This window comes from Caretta caretta, chromosome 5, assembly GCF_965140235.1.
Source record: "Caretta caretta isolate rCarCar2 chromosome 5, rCarCar1.hap1, whole genome shotgun sequence".
In the NCBI taxonomy this organism is placed as follows: domain Eukaryota; kingdom Metazoa; phylum Chordata; order Testudines; family Cheloniidae; genus Caretta; species Caretta caretta.
Window position 1 is genome coordinate 127,916,197 of NC_134210.1, and position 19,397 is coordinate 127,935,593.

The following is a 19,397-nucleotide window of genomic DNA, read 5'->3' on the forward strand; positions in this document are numbered from 1 at the left end:
TACATTGGAATTTTTTTAAACCCCCCTCCAACATACACACACACACACACACACTTTGGTAATTGAACCTCTTGCGATCTATCTGCACTTCCTAAAGATATTTGCAGTTAGTTCAAACAAGCTAATAGATGGGGATCTTCTGATACATAGATGGCACACTCCCATACATATCTTTCTACCCCAAACATCACACTTCAGTCTTGACAAAGCATGGTTTAAAACAGATGGGTTGTTGCTGGAACCTAAAACCTTAGAAATATTAGATAAGATTCTTCATATCGTACGTTTCTGAAATTTCAAATATCTTGTCAGTCATGAATAAGGCCTTTGTTTTCGGTTTGTGTTTTATTTAATTTTTCCCAGGAATTTATCAGAATTTATTATTACAACAACAAAAACTGCTGAAAATCAGTGCAAAAAGTATTAATAATTGTTCTGGATAAATATCGGGGTTTATTTTGGTGGACAGAAGGACAGATTTTCATTTTTCTTCCCATTTTAGTGTGTCAAATCTTTAAACTTATCTGCTAACAGCTTGAAATGTGTACGTGGTGGGCGTGAGATTCATCAGTACGTTCAGAAGCGCACACACTTCAGAGTTTGCATGCGAGCCTGTTTGTTTATCGCGTGTATCTTCTAGACTAATACATAGCCTTACTTCAACAGGCAGCTTTGCATATACACACAGACTAATGTATTGTAATACATATATCTCATGCAATGTATTGTATTCTAATAAAACAACTTATTTTTTATATATTTGAATTATACAAAAGTAGGGTGAAAATCAGAAAAAAATGAATACTACTTTTTGTAAAACCCAGAATTTTTTCCCGTAAAGATCGGTTTAAACTGAAAACAAAAGGGTTTAGTCATGAATCAAGTGAAAAATAGCAGTTATACCAGCTCAGCTTTAAGCATCTACTAGATACATTTTTAATGACATCAGCATTTGATCCTATTCACCATAACCCCTTATTGGCAGGACAAATGCAGTAAAAATGATCAAAAACAATAAGCTTACTCTTTAGCATCTAGCCACTGCGTGGTAGGTTACCTGGCTAGACAGACTGGTCTGTTCTGGTACGTCAGTTGCTGCAATATCTATCAGCAATTTGGATCATTTATATTATATTTTTATTTTATTTTTCACAGCTCAGCAGTAGAGTTAAGGCTGCCTGTCCTGCACACAAAGATATGTGTACCACCACTTCAGGTTGGCTTTCTGATATGCTCCCATTGCACAATGGACTCAGTGCTTACCCATCAGTAAGGCTACGTTTTAGTCATGGGTATTTTTACTAAAAGTCACGGGCAGTAAATAAAAATTCACAGCCTGTGACCTGTCCATGACTTCTACTATATAACCCTTGGGAAGTTCGGGGGAGGCGGGGGCACCACGGGTGCTGGGTGGGCAGCAGCGTGTGGCCATGCCTCCACCTAGGAGCTGAGCAGGGGGGATGTAGCCACTTCCAGGGAGCCCCCCAGGTAAGCGCCACCCAGAGCCCACCTCACCCCATCCCAACTCTGCTGCTGGCGGGGGCAGGCCTGAGATTGCCCAGCAGTGGATGATGCGACTGGCACAGGGGCTGCCTGAGCTGCCCCCAGGCCAGACGCACTGGCTGCTACAGAAGTCACGGAAAGTCATGGAATCTGTGACCTCCGTGACAAACTTGCAGCCTTACTCATTAGTGTGTGTGTGTGTGTGTGTGTATATATACTTTATATATATATATATATAATTGCAGAACTCTTCCATCTCCTCAGAAAGAGGATGGGGTGAAAGCTCCTTCTGGCTTTTTGTTTTTTGCAGCCCTGACCTACCCTCTTCATCTGGGCCTGATTCTCCACTGCCTTGAACTTCGTGTAGTTTTTCCAGCTGGGTGAATTGGGAGGGGAAGGAGTGTAAGGCAGCCTAACGTACTGATGGAGCTGGGCCCTGTTCCATTTTACTCTGCTCCTGCATGTCTCAAAGTATTTTAGGTCCAGTAATTCCAGGCTGGACTCTTTATTTGCAGATTTAGTACCAAATCTCTTTTCTACCAATGTTTGAAGGTTTTATTTCAGAAGCAAAGGTGATGTAAGAAAAATACTCCTCTTCCATGAGGCTTCACCATTCAAAATGTAGCAAGAGAAACATACTAATGTCTAACTTACTTTCCACCCAAAGAATGATGACATTGTGATAGGCATTTGAATTAGTGAGATAAGAAGCTAATTGTTATATATGTACAGCAGGTTTCTCGTCAATACATGTCTGTTATTCAGGTCAGCTGTGTTAAGAGAAATAATGAGCAGTATGTTTGCTTTTGTTGGATGTGGTAGTGTTTTACTGGCATTTAATGCATTTTAACCTCAGGAAAAATGAATGTGTCATTGATCACAATTTGCCAATTCAATTAGGGTGGATGTGGATGTGAATTGGCCTCGTCAGCACTGACCCCCCCACTCAGTAAGGCAACTCCCATTTTTTCATGTGCTGTGTATTTATACCTGCCTACTGTATTTTCCACTCCATGCCTCTGATGAAGTGGGTTATAGCCCACGAAAGCTTATGCCCAAATAAATTTGTTACTCTCTAAGGTGCCACAAGGATTCTGCGTTGTTTTTGTTGATACAGACTAACATGGCTACCCCTCTTGAAATCTGTTTTAAGTGTATTAATGGAGTGTTGGTGAAAAGTGCTGTATTGACAGCTCTGGAGAGACAAGTGCTCTGTGTATCCAGCAACACATTACCTTGAAGCACAACTATCTTTGTGTGAACTCAGGCTTTGTCTACGCTGCACTTTTGTCGGTAAAATTTTTTTCGTTCAGGGGTGTGAAAAAAGCAAACACACCACCGAACAACAAAAGTTTTACCGACAAAAAGCTGCCGGCTTTCTCCTGCCAACAAAGGAGCTCTCTCCTGCCGACAAACTGCAGCTATATTGTGCACCTTTGTAGTGGCACAGCTGTAGCAACACACCTGTGTCACTAAAAGGTGCGTAGTGTAGACATAGCCTTAAGTATTCATAGAGTAAGGTACTAAAAGGAAGTGTGGTGGAATCAGATCCTAACTAAAATTAACAGGGCAAAGTTTATAGTGTGGTTCATCTGGATTTATGTTACCTCTACTTGTTTCTGTTATGTATACAGAATTACTATTCTTTAAAGCAGTGGTTCCCAAACTTTTTACCTTGTGCCCCCCCCCCCCCCCCCGGCCGCCCATCTGCACCTTCCCTGCCCTCCGGAGGTGGGGCCAGGAGCAGGGCGATGGCTCTGGGATGGGGTACGCAGACAGGGGTAAGAGGGCTGGGGCCATAGCTGGAGGCAGGGGCAGGAGCCAAGCCTCGGCAAGGGGCTGAGGCCAGCAGCCGGTGTCCCAGGTGCAGGGACAGGGCTGGCAGCTGCGACCGGAAGCAGAACCCCAGGAGCGGGGCTGGCAGCCAGATCTCCAGGCGTGGGGCAGGCAGCCAGGACCCCGGGAGTGGGGCCAGCAGTCGGAACCATAGGCGTGGGGCAGGCAGCCAGGACCCCGGGAGCAGGGCCAGCAGTCGGAACCACAGGTGTGGGGCGGGCAGGCAGCCAGGACCCCGGGAGCAGGGCCGGAGGTCGGAACCACAGGTGTAGGGCCAGCAGCCAGGACCTTGGGCACAGGGCCGACAGCTACGGCTGGGATTGGAGCCCCAGAAGCAGGACCAGCAGCCAGGACCCTGGGCATGGGACCAGCAGCCGGGGCCAGGAGCGGAGCTGTGTGGTGCTCCCTCCCCGACCCCTTGGGGGCTGGTCCAGGCCTACTGTGATCAGACAGCAAGTATGAAAAATCGAGACAGGAGGTTAGGGGTAATAGGTACCTATATAACACAAAGCCCCAAATATCGGGACTGTCCCTGTAAAATTGGGACATCTGGTTATTCTACCCGGGCCCCAGCCACGCCCTTCCCAGATGTTCCTCCGCGCCTCCCTGTGGGAGCATGCTGCACAGATTGGGGATTTCTGCTTTAAAGTGTAGTGCTGTTGAATATAAAATTAAGCTTGTGTTATACATTACACTTTTGTATGTTGATAATGGGGCATAGGTGAGTATGTTGCCCAAACTGTTCAGCCTTCAACAGGCTGCATTATATCAGCAATGTAAAAGGGATCTTGGAGTCTATGTTACCTTGAGAACTTTAAAATATACAGGACCAAATTAAGCAGGTGCAACTTCCAATGAAATCAACAGGAGTTGTGCCTACTTAAACCAGAGATGAATTTGGCTTATAGAGGTGGAAGTGGCATAAACGGAGAAACTCTTGCTGTGTAAAGGTTCAGCACCCCAATGTAGCCAACTTTCATGATTTTATTGGGAATATAGTGTGTAAGAATAGGGTAGTAGCCATTTAAATAGTTTGTGAGCCTCACCATTTTTTGCATGTTTTAGAAGCTGCCAGAACCAGCCAGAGCAGCAGTGTGTATATGCAGTGAGACCTTGCATGATGCGTACATTCAGTGAACACAGTTATCTGGACCCTGCACTACCCGTGTAATTCCTTTATAGCATGTTTATTATGTAAAGAGCAAAAGACACAACAGTGAATCTTGCAGTATTATTTTTTCAAGGGTTCTCATGAATTTCTTCAGTGTGTAGTGTAGTAATAGTGTGTAGTTCCTCTATTCCTACCTGTGGAACTAAAGCCACAGTCTATCCCTGAGGACGGCCAAGATGGCTGCCCTGTCCCTTTGACCTTTCAGGGGAAAGCAAAGCTGTTCCCAGCAGAGATGGCCTCCATCTCCCATTGTTTTCACTGTAGGGTGGGACCCAGGCTGGCTTCAGGGAACATGGTGGCTTTTTAGTCACCTGTGAGGGCCAGGTAGGGAACAGGAGAATGTGGAGGTGCCAAGAATGAGTTGCCAGGAAGTGGAATGTGTTAGGAAACTAGGCAGGAATGTATCCCAGTCAGAGTTTGGATAGCAGGAGGCAGAGGGGAATGTGGGGAGTGGGAGGCAAGCTGAGGAGTGCAGGGGAATGTGGGGAGCGGGAGGCAGGCTGAGGGGTACAGGGGAATGTGGGGAGCAGACTGAGAAGGGTTGCAGGGGAATATGGCATGGCAGAGAGTGATGGGTAGGGGAATGTGAGGGGGAAGGAAGGAAACATGGGGGTAGGTGAATGTAGGAAGTAGTAGGGAATAAGGGAACATGGGGAAACATGTTGGGGAACATGGCAGGTGAATGTGAATGGGAAGCTTCCTGCCTTGTCTAGAGAGGGAGTGGGAGGAAGGGCATAGAATGGCAGCTCCCCAGAGTTGCCAGTTTTGTTTGGACATATTCCTGGAGGTTTCATCACATGACATAATCTTTAATTAAAGATTAATCTTTAATTTCTGGAGACACCAGGAAAATCCTGTAAGGTTGGCAACCCTCCATACCCAGAGGATACAGAAAGTAAGCACAGTCCTCTCAGCGGGTGCAATGGGGACGTCTGCCTTTTTGAGAAAGTATTGAAGCTTGAATTTTGAACCTGAGACGGTCATACACAAATTGAGGGTGTGAGGCTTCCCTAGGTGAAAAAAGCTGGAAAGCACATGAGAAACAACATGACTTTTTTTTCAAAAAAGCTCCTAATTTTTTGAGATCTGACTCATACTTTTCAAAGGCTTGGAGTCGGCAGTACTGGGAGATGTGTGATAGTAGCCACATTTCAAGCAGTAGAACCCCCCAGCATACAATTACTTACTGCTGCTCTCTCCTTCTAATGAAAATTTGGAAGATTTATTAATTGACCTTAACGAGGTAGTTAATGTACTCCCCTCTGTGATAAGTAAATGAGAACATCGGGATGCGGAGCCACAGACAAGAGCTGCTGCCTGACACAAACTGCTGGTGAAGTGTAGCAGGGGGGTGATGAACCAGTGCAGGCAAGTGCAGTGAAATCTTGACTAAAAAAAATTTAAAAGCTGACTAGAAAGAAGAGAAAAATTCAGTGATGTTCTGGGTGTGGCTGACAGGTGTGTGGGCAGAGGGAGGTGCTCCACAGGGACAGTAGCTGAGCTGGCTGGTGTACACTGTTAAAACTGTTAGTTACACTTGTCCACTTAAGCAATTAGCGTCATTAAAGGTTGGCAAAGTACTGAGAGGTCCAGGTGAATTAGGTCCCTACGTTCTAAAAGAACTAACCAGGAAAATAACGTTGAAGGTTTCTGATATCTCACTGAGCAAAGGGTTCATACTGGAAAGGGCCAAATGTAATTCACTTATGTAAGCCCCAATCCAATAACCACTGACGTAACTGAAAAGACTCCCACTGTTTTCTCTGGGGGTCAGATCAGGCCTTTAGGGTGGAAATAAGGGCACACCATGGAGTGGCTGTTGAGAGCTTTCACCTGATGTTCATAGTGAGGCTGATCCTGGAAATAGTGATATGGGGCCAGGTTGGAAAACATTTTGCTTTCCAAATTGTGTTCATGGAGCAGCTTGCATTGCCACTGCACGTATTGCTCAGAGTCTCTGGATATAGGGGCAGATCCTACAAAAAGCTGAGCACCTTCAACTCCCATTAAAGTCAGCTGGAAATGAGGATGTTCAGTACCCAGGGCCGTCCCTAGCCATTTTGGTGCCCTACACAGCTCCCCCGCACAGTGGCATGGGGCTGGTCCCAGGCTTCCGTGGGGGGGCTGGTCCCAGGCCTCCACGGGGAGGCAGGAGCAGGCTTGGAGGGTGTGACGGAGCAGGTAGTGGGGAGGATTGACCTGGGGATGTTGCTGGGGAGTTTTACTGGGACTGTCTGCATTGGTAATGGGGGTGGCTTCACTGGAGGGACGATACCTGAGCCCAGGATGCGGGGGAGGGAGGCAGGTGACACCTTTTGCCCAGGAAGTTGGACAAAGGCTGGAGGAGGAGGCTGGGGGAGACTGCTGGAGGGGCTTTTGAGTTTGGAAGTGGACTGGGGAAACAGAGGGAACCCCAGGGCTGGGGTCTAAGCTTCCTGCCCCCCAGATGGACCTGACTGAGGGTGTCCTGTTGTCTGTACCTACACGTTCTGATTTGGACTGTGTTCCTGTTGTCTAATAAACCTTCCATTTTGCTGGCTGGCTGAGAGTCGCAGTGAATCACAGGAAGTGTGGGGTGCAGGGCTCTGACTCCCCCACACTCTGTGACAGGGGAAACCTCGCCCCCCAGCAGGAGCCGGCGGAGTGGGTTGGGACCGGGTCACTCCACTTCCTGCCTCCCGGTGATTGCAGGGCGGGCCTGACCCCGCGCTCACGGGGCGGTGGGAAGTGGAGTGACCTGGCCCCAGCCCGCTCTGCTCTGATTCCCCGGCTCCCAGCCTTGGGACTGGGGGCAGGAGGGAACCGCCCCCCAGCACTCACCGGCGGAGCGGCTGGAAGCCGGCAGCACGGATCAGGCTGGGGCCAGGTCGCTCTTCCATTTACCGCCATCCGGTGAGTGCAGGGTGCCCGACCCCTGCTGCAGTCCTGAGGGAAAGGGGCGGGAAGAGGCAGGGCTAGGGCAGAGCAGGGGCTTTGGGGAAGGGGTGGAGTGGGGGCAAGGCAGGGGCGGGAAGAGGCGGGGCAGGGTCCTGGAGCAGCATGCAGCTGCATAGGGCAGCAGGAAATGTGGTGCCCCAAATTTCCTGGTGCCCTACGCAGCTACGTACTTTGCATTTGGGTAAGGATGACCCTGTCAGTACCTCTCAAGATCAGACCCAGATAGAAGCATTTATTCTTCAGGGATGTTAATTTGTCACCTTTCACACACATTATAGACAGCCAGACAGCTCTGCCCATAGTTAAGGTTGCCTGACACTTTTCTTAAAAGACCCTGTTTTCAGTTGTTAAACTTTATCTGTTTGGGCTGAAATTTCCCAGGCTGGGTGTCTGCCTCAGGCTCAATTATTTTTCAGAAGTAACAGTAAAAACCAGCCATTTCTTAGAACAAGATTAGGAAAAATACATTATTTTGCCTATGTTAAAAAATTCTTACAGTTGTTTCATTGAGAAACTATAGCACTTCCATGCTTTCAAGCAGAGACTTGAAAATTGGCTGGCGCGTCACTTTCAGGTCAGGGGTGTGCTTTTTGCTTTTCCTATGCAAAACTGCTCAAATCTGGCCAAGTTTTGAGTCTCTGAAAAATCTCAGTTTGCACATGCTCAGCAGAGACCTGTTAGAGTTTGACAGCTAAATTCTCCCCCATCTGCACTGAGCATGCTCCATCCCATCACAGCTCCCCGGTGCCTTGGACTGTGGCGGTGGAGTAGGACTTTCCCTGAAGTTCCTCTACAGCCAGGAGTTACTGTGGTGCTGGACACAAGGAGACCTTGGTGCCCACAGCCCAGGCAGTAACAAGCAGAAGGAGGAACCGGGGGACAGGGACTGGGACATGAAGCTGAGGGGGAGGGACTGTGACTCAGATGAGGTGGTGGCGTGGGGACTGGCATGTGAAAATGCTGGGTGACTGGGATGGTATGTGGCACTGAGTGGTGATGGGGGAGACTGGGCCTAGGACAAATAGCCAGGGAGGGGCAGGGCCATCCCTAGGGGGGCCCAGGGCGGAAGTGACAGATTCGTCTCTTCTGGGACCAACCGTGCTGGCCAATCGCACCGGCCCACAGTGCCCCCCAAAGCAAGGGGCTCAGAATGGTTGCCCTGATTTGCCCTACCCAAGGGATGGCTCTGGGGAGGGGTGAGGGGAGATTGGACCCATGACAGGGCTGGCCATAGGGGCAGGCAATCAGGGAGCCAGCATTTGGGAGCACCAAATCATCAACAAGGTGGGGTGTTTGGGGGAGGGGGAGGAGGAGGAGGCCTTTTTGGTGGTAGAGGGCAGGGCTGAAAACTTTTCTGCCCTGGGCAACAAAGCACCTAAGGCCCTGCATGGAGTAGGGATATAGAGAGACTGGGCCAAAGAACCGAGGTGGGGTAAAGGGGAGACTGAACTTGGGACATGGAATCAAGTGTGGGATGGGGGGAGGCTGGGACTGGGAGAAGGACAGACTAGAGGGGATGGGGCTGAAAGGGTCAGGCTTGTGGGGATCATAGAATCAATCATAGAATCATAGAATATCAGGGTTGGAAGGGACCTCAGGAGGTCACCTAGTCCAACCCCCTGCTCAAAGCAGGACCAATCCCCAATTTTTGCCCCAGATCCCTAAATGGCCCCCTCAAGGATTGAACTCACAACCCTGGGTTTAGCAGGGCAATGCTCAAAGCACTGAGCTATCCCTCCCTCCCAAAAGTCCAATGACCCAAAAGTCTCTGTCCCTGGTCAGGGCAGCCCCAGAGTTGGAAAGTTTATCTGCAGAGCTTTACCTCCCAACCTGGGTGGAGATGGGGGGGGGGGGGGGAGAGAGAGAGAGAGGTAAGGGGCACCTTACATGATCTGAAGCTGACCGCCCCACAGCTCCATAGGCCTTCGCTCCGCTCTGCCAGCCGCCCCACGAACTGCTTTGCTCCACTCCATGGCCCACAAGCAGCTCCCGCCGTCCCACGAACTGCTCTGCATCCCACAAGCAGCTCCCACCGTCCTATGAACTGCTCCACCAGTGGCAGAAGGGTCTGTAACCACTATAGCTCATTTCTCACACAACCTGGAGGAGAACCAGGATTCTGAGTCTCACCATTCCTCTGCTGTCAGCAAATAGCTATGAAACTCACTGACAAACCATGTGCCTCATCTCCCTCGAGTCAGTGCCTGGCCCTCATAGAGGATGATGGCTACTGGTATCAGTCTGTCAGCTCAAGTGGCATAGGTCTGTGCAGTGGATTTCTAGGTCCTAATCCTGCTGATGAGCCATCTGGGTGTCAACATGGTGCCAAGTGATGGAATTTCTGTTTTTTCAGATTGCTTTTTTTAAAACCCAGGGGAAAATATTGCCCCACTATTAAAAATGTACACCTTATTTCCTGGTTTTGATTGTTTTCCTCCTTGTTCCAGTAGGTGGCAATATGCTAATTTTAAAAGGAAATCAGTTTCCTAGAAAGAAAAGGAGTACTAGTGGCACCATAGAGACTAATCAGTGGAAAATACAGCCCAACAAAGAAAATAACAGAACGCCACTAGCCATCACCTTCAGCCCCCAACTAAAACCTCTCCAACGCATCATCAAGGATCTACAACCTATCCTGAAGGACGACCCATTACTCTCACAGATCTTGGGAGACAGGCCAGTCCTTGCTTACAGACAGCCCCCCAACCTGAAGCAAATACTCACCTGCAACCACACACCACACAGCAGAACCACTAACCCAGGAACCTATCCTTGCAACAAAACCTGTTGCCAGCCATGTCCACATATCTATTCACGGGACACCATCATAGGGCCTAATCACATCAGCCACACTATCAGAGGCTGGTTCACCTGCACATCTACCAATGTGATATGTGCCAGCAATGCCCCTCTGCCATGTACATTGGCCAAACCGGACAGTCTCTACGTAAAAGAATAAATGGACACAAATCAGACGTCAAGAATTATAACATTCAAAAACCAGTTGGAGAACACTTCAGTCTCTTTGGTCACTCAATTACAGACCTAAAAGTGGCAATTCTTCAACAAAAAAAACTTCAAAAACAAAAACTCTCCAATGAGAGACTGCTGAATTGGAATTAATTTGCAAACTGGATACAATTAACTTAGGCTTGAATAAAGACTGGGAGTGGATGGGTCATTACACAAAGTAAAACTATGTCCCCATGTTTATTCCCCCACTCCTCCTCCCCCCTCCCCCCCCCCCCCGCTCTTCCTCAGACGTTCTTGTCAACTGCTGGAAATGGCCCACCTTGATTATCACTACAAAAGGTTCTCCCCCCTCCCCCCTTGCTGGTAATAGCTCACCTTAAGTGATCACTCTCGTTACAGTGTATATGGTAACACCCATTGTTTCATGTTCTCTGTGTATATAAATCTCCCCACTGAATGCATCCGATGAAGTGAGCTGTAGCTCACGGAAGCTTATGCTCAAATAAATTGGTTAGTCTCTAAGGTGCCACAAGTCCTCCTTTTCTTTTTGCAGATACAGACTAACACGGCTGCTACTCTGAAAACTGTATATTAAGGTTACATTTATAAATAGTTCATAGAGGGTTAGTAAAATACTAATAAATGTTTTAAGCATGTTACAGATGTGAGTAACGTATTATAAATGGTTATAAGCCCATCATTTGAAAGGATTATAGATGGTTATAAGCAACCTATTGATGTGTTTGACTCTATAACAATTGATTAACCATTTATTAAAACATCTTTTAATCATTTAATTCTATAGAAACCATTTATAAATGTAAACTTAATACAAAGTATGCTTGGAACTATGTAAATAATTACACTGAGGGACTCAACACAAATTAATTGATTAACAGAGCAACTAATTAAAGCACCTTTATTAAACACCATTTAATAAAGATGGAGCAGAACCGTGCTCTAAACATTGTGGTATTTGGAGCAGTTTCTCAAAGAAGTTGTCTGATACGGTTAGTCTCTTGTTTAGGTTCCGTCATATAAAAACTACCCACTGGTCCTCACTACAGCTAATCTATATGTATCAACTTCATAGTTTTAATACACCATGAAGTCCTTCTCCATTGTTTCTTGCCAGATGTGCAGCTATCCGCCTTCAAGTACATTGACGACTGCATGGCATCTTAGCAATCAATTCCATCTGTGTGCTACTGCATGACAGGAAGGCTTTGGCAGGCTGGGGATGCTGTACCTCCTTTCCTAGAGGATCATTAGACATGCCAAGTTCTTCCCACACAGATACACCAAGTTCTTCACACCTCCACAGAACTAGCGCACACCCTGTGCTTGAGGCAAGTTTCCTGCCCAATCCTGTCAGTAAAGTACGTAAGTAAAAGATGCCTCAAGAACATGAATTTCTGATTTCTATTAATTACAGAGATCCAGAACCAGTAGTTTTCAACTCTTCCAAGTTGTAGAATCTCTAATAAGTACTTTGCAATAGCAATTGTGCAATTGTTTTTTGATGAACACTATATGTAATGGGTGAAATCCTGGCCCCATTGAAGTCAATGGGAATTTTGCCATTGACTTCAGGTGGGCCAGGTGTTCACTCAATATGTATTGCCTATTTTTTTTTGTTCAGTAAGAACACACATATACTTTTAAGCCTTTACCTTTAGTGATAACAGTGCAAGAATCACAGGCAATATTGCCCCTTCATGTTCTAGCTGGAAATTGTCCCTGTCATTAGATCCCACCCAAATTCTGCCAATGAGTGACTTGAGACTATGAGAATGTCCATGTTTCACTCTATGCATTTCTATTAGTACAGTTTGACTGCAAGTCAAATAATGAGCTCTTTTAAAGCTTAATACTTTCTAGCAATTCAAAGATTCCTAAAGCCTTTGATGGATACACATGGTTAGGTGCAGGCTTTTGCAGTCTCATGGGAGTTGCAAATCTTTTCTAACTGCTTAGAGGGGAAAGTGTGAGGCTGAGTTTGACTTTTTTCCCCCCCTATTGCAAAAGCCTGTTTGAACATTGCCTCAGAGAATCATTGCCTAGGATCAAGGCGGCTGTCTTGGATTTAGCTTCCTACCTGACACCACTAGCAGCGCAGCTGTACCTGGGACTCATTCCCCCATCCTCAGTCTTCTTTTCCCCCTTATATTCGGCTCAGGTCTGACATCCGTAGGTGTTTCCCTTAAGTCCATCAGACTGCAGCCCTGCAAGCTCACATCTCAGGGGAGAGGACTTCCTCATCTGTGGTGGTCAGGCCAAGAATCCTGAGTTTCGATTAGGTTCCATACATCCTTTCTTCCCTCTTGTTAGAGGCTGGTGGTGGTTTCACCTCACCCAGACAGTCTGTAATTCTGTAAGCAACAGCCTAAGACTTAATGGAAAACAAGACATTCTAAGCCTCCATTGCCATGGAATCTGAGTGCCTCACATCCTATAGTGTATTTATCTTTACAAAGCCCTGTGCCTAGGCAGGTGCTATGTTACAGATGGGTAACTGAGGCAGACACACGAAGTGATTTGGCTAAGGTCACATAAAGGAACCTGTGGACTTGACCCCATTTCTCCTAAATCCTAGGTTAGCACCCTAACCCCTGGACCTTCTTCCCTTTTCCCATTAGAAATTCTAGGTGGGGCACCTGCTATTCAGCTTCTCTGCCACTTCCCATTCAAAGACTGTTTTCAGGTACTTTACCAAATTTCAACCATTTGGGCAGAAATTTTCCATGCTGGGTGTCTGCCTCAGGCTGAATTTTTTTGGAAAATTTTAGCCAAAATAGGTCAGATGTTTCTGAGACTCAGGCTAGGGAAAAATATAATGTTTAGCCTACGTTAAAAGTTTTGGGGGACCTTTCCTTTGAAATGATTTAGTGACACCATGTTTTGGAGAAGGAACTTGAAATTTGACAGGAAGGTGGCCTTTGTGTCTGGGATGTGACTTTTGCTTCCCCTGTGAAAATCTGCTCAAATGTGGCCTTTGAAAAATCACAGTTTGCACATGCTCTTTACAGATTTAGATTTTAGAAGCCAAATTCTCTGAAAATTCCATCCGCACTCAGCATGCTCCAGCTAGATCATACTCTCTAGAATTTCAGAACTGTAGGCATTTTATCATGGAAGAAGAGCCAAGAAAGAAAGAGGTGGGGCAAAAACAGAGAAAGAAGAGAGAGATCACGTGTGAAAGAGACCAGATCCTGGAAAAAGAAAAAGAAAGCAGAAGGGAATTTTAAATTATCTATCTATCTATTTCAGGGGTGGCCAACCTGAGCCTGAGAAGGAGACAGAATTTACCAATGTACATTGCCAAAGAGCCACAGTAATACGTAAGCAGCCCCCCATGAGTTCCCCCCCCACTTCCAGCACCTCCCGCCCACTGGCAGCCCCGCCGATCAGTGCCTCCCTGCACCTCCCGATCAGCTGTTTCGTGGTGTGCAGGAGGCTCTGGGGGGGGGGGGGGGAGAGGGAGGAGTGAGGGCACGGCAGGCTCAGGGGAGGGGGCGGGAAGGGGTAGAGTGGGGGCAGGGCCTGGGGCAGAGCCAGGGGTTGAGCAGTGAGCACCCCCCTTCACACTGGAAAGTTGGCACCTGTAGCTCCAGCCCCGGAGCCGGTGCCTATACAAAGAGCCGCATAGTAACTTCTGAAGGGCCGCATGTGGCTCTGGAGCCTCAGGTTGGCCACCCCTGGTCTATTTTGTAAATCCATTTCTTGATGGATCTCTTATTTTAAAAATAGCCACTATTTTGTAGAGACACAACAATGAATCGTGTGAGCTTCTCCAGCAGGTATGAAGCCTCATGACAGAGACTGGGACATGTCCTGCTCACCGTTCTCATGTAAGCAGACTCGTTGATTCCAAATGTGAATGGACAAAATTAGGGCCCAGTCCTGCAACTACTTACTCCAAGGCCTAGTGCTTACTATGGAGTATAATCCTACTGAAGTTAATAGAACTATGCCGGGATAGCAAGCGCTCTGGACCCTGGTAACACTAGAAGCTCTGAAAGACTTCCAGAAATCCAGCAAAAACTGGTGAAATCCAGCAAAAACTAGCTAAGTCCAAAATTTTAACAGGGAAGGCCATCTGCCCACATCCCTGTAGCATCTAATAGTCCAGCGAATTTTCCAGAAACCATCTTTGGACAACAATAGTCTCACAGCTCACCACCTGCCCTACCTAAGTAAAATCATACAGACATTATCAATGATGTGACTCCAATAGAATGTACATTTGCCAGTATCCAAGAACCTTCACAAGCAGGGTTCAGAGCAGGTCACAGTACAGAAATGGCTTTCATCACACTTATGGTCTCCTTGTTCTGGTGGACGGAGCTGAAACCTCCATGCTCATACTTCTTGACTGAGTCACAGGCATCAGCTGCAAGGTCTTACTGACCTGCTTTCATCACCTGTCTGAGTGATTAGCATAATTCAAAGTTGCTTCTCTCCAACAGATCAGAGAGTAGAGATGGGCAACAGCTCCTTGTCTCCAAGCCCTCACACAGAGATCAGTCCTGCCCCCTCCTTTTCAACAACCCTAGGAAAAATCATTAGGCATCATGGACTCCAGGGCTGTCAATGTGCTGATGTCACCAACAGGCTTTACAGCTCATTCTCAGCAGTGCTGGTGTCACAAAGCCCATGTGAGATAAGCCCACAGATAAGACACAGACATAACAATACCTACAGGACACAAGCACCTGACTGAAGCTCAATCGAGGTGAGACAGAAGTGAAAGCTGGTAGGAAGAGGTAAATGATCTGAGGATCTTAAAAGAATATCACCCTGTCCTCCATCAAAGGCACCTGTCAAGATTGCCCAGGTAACATGAAGCATTGGAGTACTGCAAGACTCATCCCTGCTTCTTGGGAACCAGGTAACAACAATACCAAGAATGCCTTCTTCCACCTCTGCGGATCCAGGAGACTTCACCTCTTTGGATCAGAGAAAGACCTCACAATCCACCGTGATTATCATACACATTGTAAGGAGAGTGATCACTTTAGATAAGCTATTACCAGCAAGAGAGTGGGGTGGGGGGAGAGAAAACCTTTTGTAGTGATAATCTCCCATTTTTTCATGGTTTGTGTGTATAAAAATGTCTTCTGTATTTTCCACAGTATACATCCGATGAAGTGAGCTGTAGCTCACGAAAGCTTATGCTCAAATAAATTGGTTAGTCTCTAAGGTGCCACAAGTACTCCTTTTCTTTTCACAATCCATGTTTGTCACCTCTAGATCGGGTGACTGTAATTCCCTCCACTTTGGGTGATCAATGAGGGCCAACCCAAAACTCCAGCTTCTTCACCTGGCAGCAGCCTCTTACTGAGTTGCAAGGAACACACGACACCAGAGTTCCACACTCCCCTTCTGGGAATGGGCCCAGTTCAATATCCGGTCCTAAACCTCAAAATCTTTAATGGGCTCGGGCCAGGTTAGCTGCTCATAAGACCACAGTGCTCCTTGGGGACACGGATGCTCCTAGAGTAAGAATATTGGCAGCTGAAGGCAGGGTGAATTGGGTACTGGACCCTACACAGTGAAATAATCTACCAGGGGAAACCAGAATGCATTCCAGACTCACCACCTTGAAAGCTCAGTGCAAAATGCATGTTCCTGCAAACGCCTAACGTAGCCGTAGTAATGGGGCAAAAATGATTTTATATAAATACATATATAGCTCTTACCCCAGGTAGGTGAGAGAAGAGCCCAGCCTGGTTTGTCTTGTGCCTCTCTTATTTTATTATCTCCATGCCTGGCTACTACAGCAATCCATACTCTCTGTGTATCACAGCTAGCCAGATTGTTAAAAGACTCTTTTTCTACATGTCACAGGTGTTGAATTGTGACCTGGCCACTATACTTGATGACATCACTCCTCTGTCACCGAGTGGGGCTTTCATAACACCTGACAAGTAGTCCTCCTACAGCTTGCACTCTCATCCCTGTTTCTTGCCTAACCATACTAAGAACATGAGGATGCAGTTCACAGAAAAGAACCACAACAGCTTGGTCTTGCAGGCCCTCAACAAACAGAGAAAGAATAGAGAGTTCTGCGACGTGGTACTCAGCGTGGACCAGCAGGTCTTCTCTGCCCACCTCAATGTCTTGGCAGCTGTGTCTACCCATGTGAAGAATCTGATCTCAAGCAATGACATGAAGTTAGGTGATGAGCTCTTTATCATCATCGATGCTAATTTCCTGAACCCTACCTTGGTGGAGCAACTGCTGGACTATTTCTACACTGGTAAGGTGTTGGTGTCTGAGAAGAATGTGGAGGAGTTGCTGAAGGGGGCTAACTACTTCAACTCAGAGTCTCTAAGAGCCCACTGCTCTGACTTCCTCCTAAGGTCCCTTAAGAAGAACAACTGCCTGTGCTACCTGTTCCTAGCCAACACTTATGAGCTGAAAGAGGTGGCAAACAGTGCCTATGCTGGTATCCGTGACAACTTCTACTACTGGTCGGGCACAGAGGGAATTTCAGACCTCCTGCGCTGCCCCCACCAGATCTTTGGCAAGCTGCTAAGGGATGAGAACCTTCACGTGCAGAACGAGGATCAAGCCTTCCTTGCCCTGCTCCAGTGGGTGAAACACAAAAGGGGAGAAAGAGATAAGTATTTCAAAAAGTTCTTCCCCTACATTCATTTAACTGGTGTCTCAACCAAGATGCTGCTAGCTGCCAGCCGCGAAGTGCTGCTGTTTGAGAGTCACTCTGGCCCCCTGGCTCAGATGGAGACCATTTTGAGTGACAGAAAGCAAGAAAGTCCTCAAAGTCTGCTGCTTTTCCAAAGAAAGGGGGCCTTAATGGACTCAGTGGTGATTTTAGGAGGCCAGAAAGAGCACGGTAGATTCAATGATGGGGTTTTTGCTTACATTATTGAGGAGAACATGTGGCTAAAACTAACAGAGATGCCATATAAAGCAGCCGCTCTCAGTGCAACTTCAGTCGGGAGGTACATCTACGTCTCTGGAGGAACAACAGAGCAGATATCTGGCTTAAAGACTGCCTGGAGGTACGATATAGATAACAACTCTTGGACTAAACTGCCTGATCTGCCCATAGGTTTGGTCTTCCATACCATGGTGACATGTGGGGGAGTGGTGTACTCCGTAGGAGGCAGCACAGCCCCAAGAAAATATGTCTCTCACATCTACAAGTATGACGAGAGGAAAGAGAAGTGGACGCTGGCTGGGAAGATGAGCATTCCTATGGATGCAACTGCATTGATCACAAAGGAAGACAAGTCTATTTATATTGTGACGGGAAGATGCCTGGTCAATGGGCGTTTCTCCCGAGTAGGGATGGTGGATTGCTTTGACACTCAGACAGGGGAAGTGGTACAGTACCTCACCTTTCCCATTGAATTCAATCACAAACCTCTGTTGTCTTTTCAACAGGACAACATCCTGAGCATACAGAGCCACAAACAAAGTCTGAACATAAACCTGCAGAAGATTAAAGCCAACAAGTCCATGAACACTGTGCCTCTCTTACCAAATAACTATACTTTGGATTTGTCTCATGCGGTATGTTCTATTGGTGACAACAAGGTGTTCGTGTGTGGAGGCATCATTTGTGCAGGTGACAAGCGACCTGAAGATTATTCTGTCAATCCAAATGCCTACCTGTTAGACCAAAAGACAGGGGAATGGAAAGTTTTGTCTGATCCTCCAGAAGCTCTGGATTGCCCAGCTTGCTGTACAGTTAAACTACCTTGCAAGATTCTCCGAAAAATTGTAATAAGATAATTTGGAAAAAACAAATACAATTCCTAGCAATAAAGAATGATTGAATCACTGATACAAACAAATGATACATTATGAATTCACTTTGTTTCTTTATGTCATAGCAGATTCCAGTGGATGTTACTATTTAGCATGCCCATCAGTGGTTCCTCATTCCAAGGAATAGTCACTTATTTGTATCTCAAAATTACAAATTTGATGTTCCTTCACTTTGAAGATTCTTTATTTCACCAACAGAGAATCATGTGCCTGAGATTATAGAAAGCATTCTTAAACTGAAAGAAGGAGTCTGGCAGTGTTGTAAATTTCATGCATAAATATTTTTGGGGTGCCCCTCATTTTGGGTCTCAGTCACATGTTGCATTCCATATTTGAGTCTAGCCAGGTTCAAAAGAATGCTGTGCAACAAAGGATATCTACATCTATTTACGAATCAAGGGCCTGCTCTTGTTCGCATGGAAGTCAATAGTTGCTTCAAAAAAGAACTAGATAAATTAATGGAGGATAGGTCCATGAATGGCTATTAGCCAGGATGGGCAGGGATGGTGTTCCTAGCCTGTTTGCCAGAAGGTGGGAATGGGCGACAGGGTATGTATCACTTGATGATTACTTGTTCTGTTCATTCCATCTGGGGCATTGGCCACTGTCAGAAGACAGGATACTGGGCTAGATGGACCTTTGGTCTGACCCAGTATGGCCGTTCTTATGTTCTTATGCTTAGCCATTGAATTACATGGAAGTAAGATCAGGTTGGGGGTTAGAAGATACATTAATATTCAAAGGAGGTATATTTAGTTGATATGAGTTGGGTAGTCAGGGAAAACTCAGAGTTTAAAAAATACAGTGGTGGCCGGAGAGTGGTAAGGGGATATAGAGTGTGTCGTTAGCTTGACCCAGGGTCCTGAAGTGACTCAAGAGCCTCGTCTATGCTACAAAGTGATGATGGCTGCCAGCAATGGATCTTCCCGAATGAATGTTGATAATGCTTTCATGGCTAGTGTCGATGGTACAGAACTGTTTTCCTCACAGTTACAGAAAGTGTGATTGAGACTTACCAAGAATATTTGAGGCCTTGATGGACTCAGGAATGGTTATTTAGAGTCCTAGAAGGAGCATGGTAGGTGGATTGATGAGGATTTTTGCTTCCATTATTGAGGGGGACATAAGGCTGAAACTAAGGGCATGTAATTTCCAGCTTGAGGAGACATACCCATGC

General features: G+C 46.6%; 1 protein-coding gene across 1 annotated transcript; it reads left to right on the plus strand.

Moving 5' to 3' along the window:
- Window positions 1-16,206: 16,206 nt before the first annotated feature.
- Window positions 16,207-18,185, plus strand: CCIN (calicin). The gene has a single exon (XM_048851813.2). It carries the CDS (start codon window positions 16,409-16,411, stop codon window positions 18,182-18,184), a length of 1,776 nt encoding a protein of 591 aa, XP_048707770.1. The 5' UTR covers window positions 16,207-16,408; the 3' UTR covers window position 18,185.
- Window positions 18,186-19,397: the final 1,212 nt, after the last annotated feature.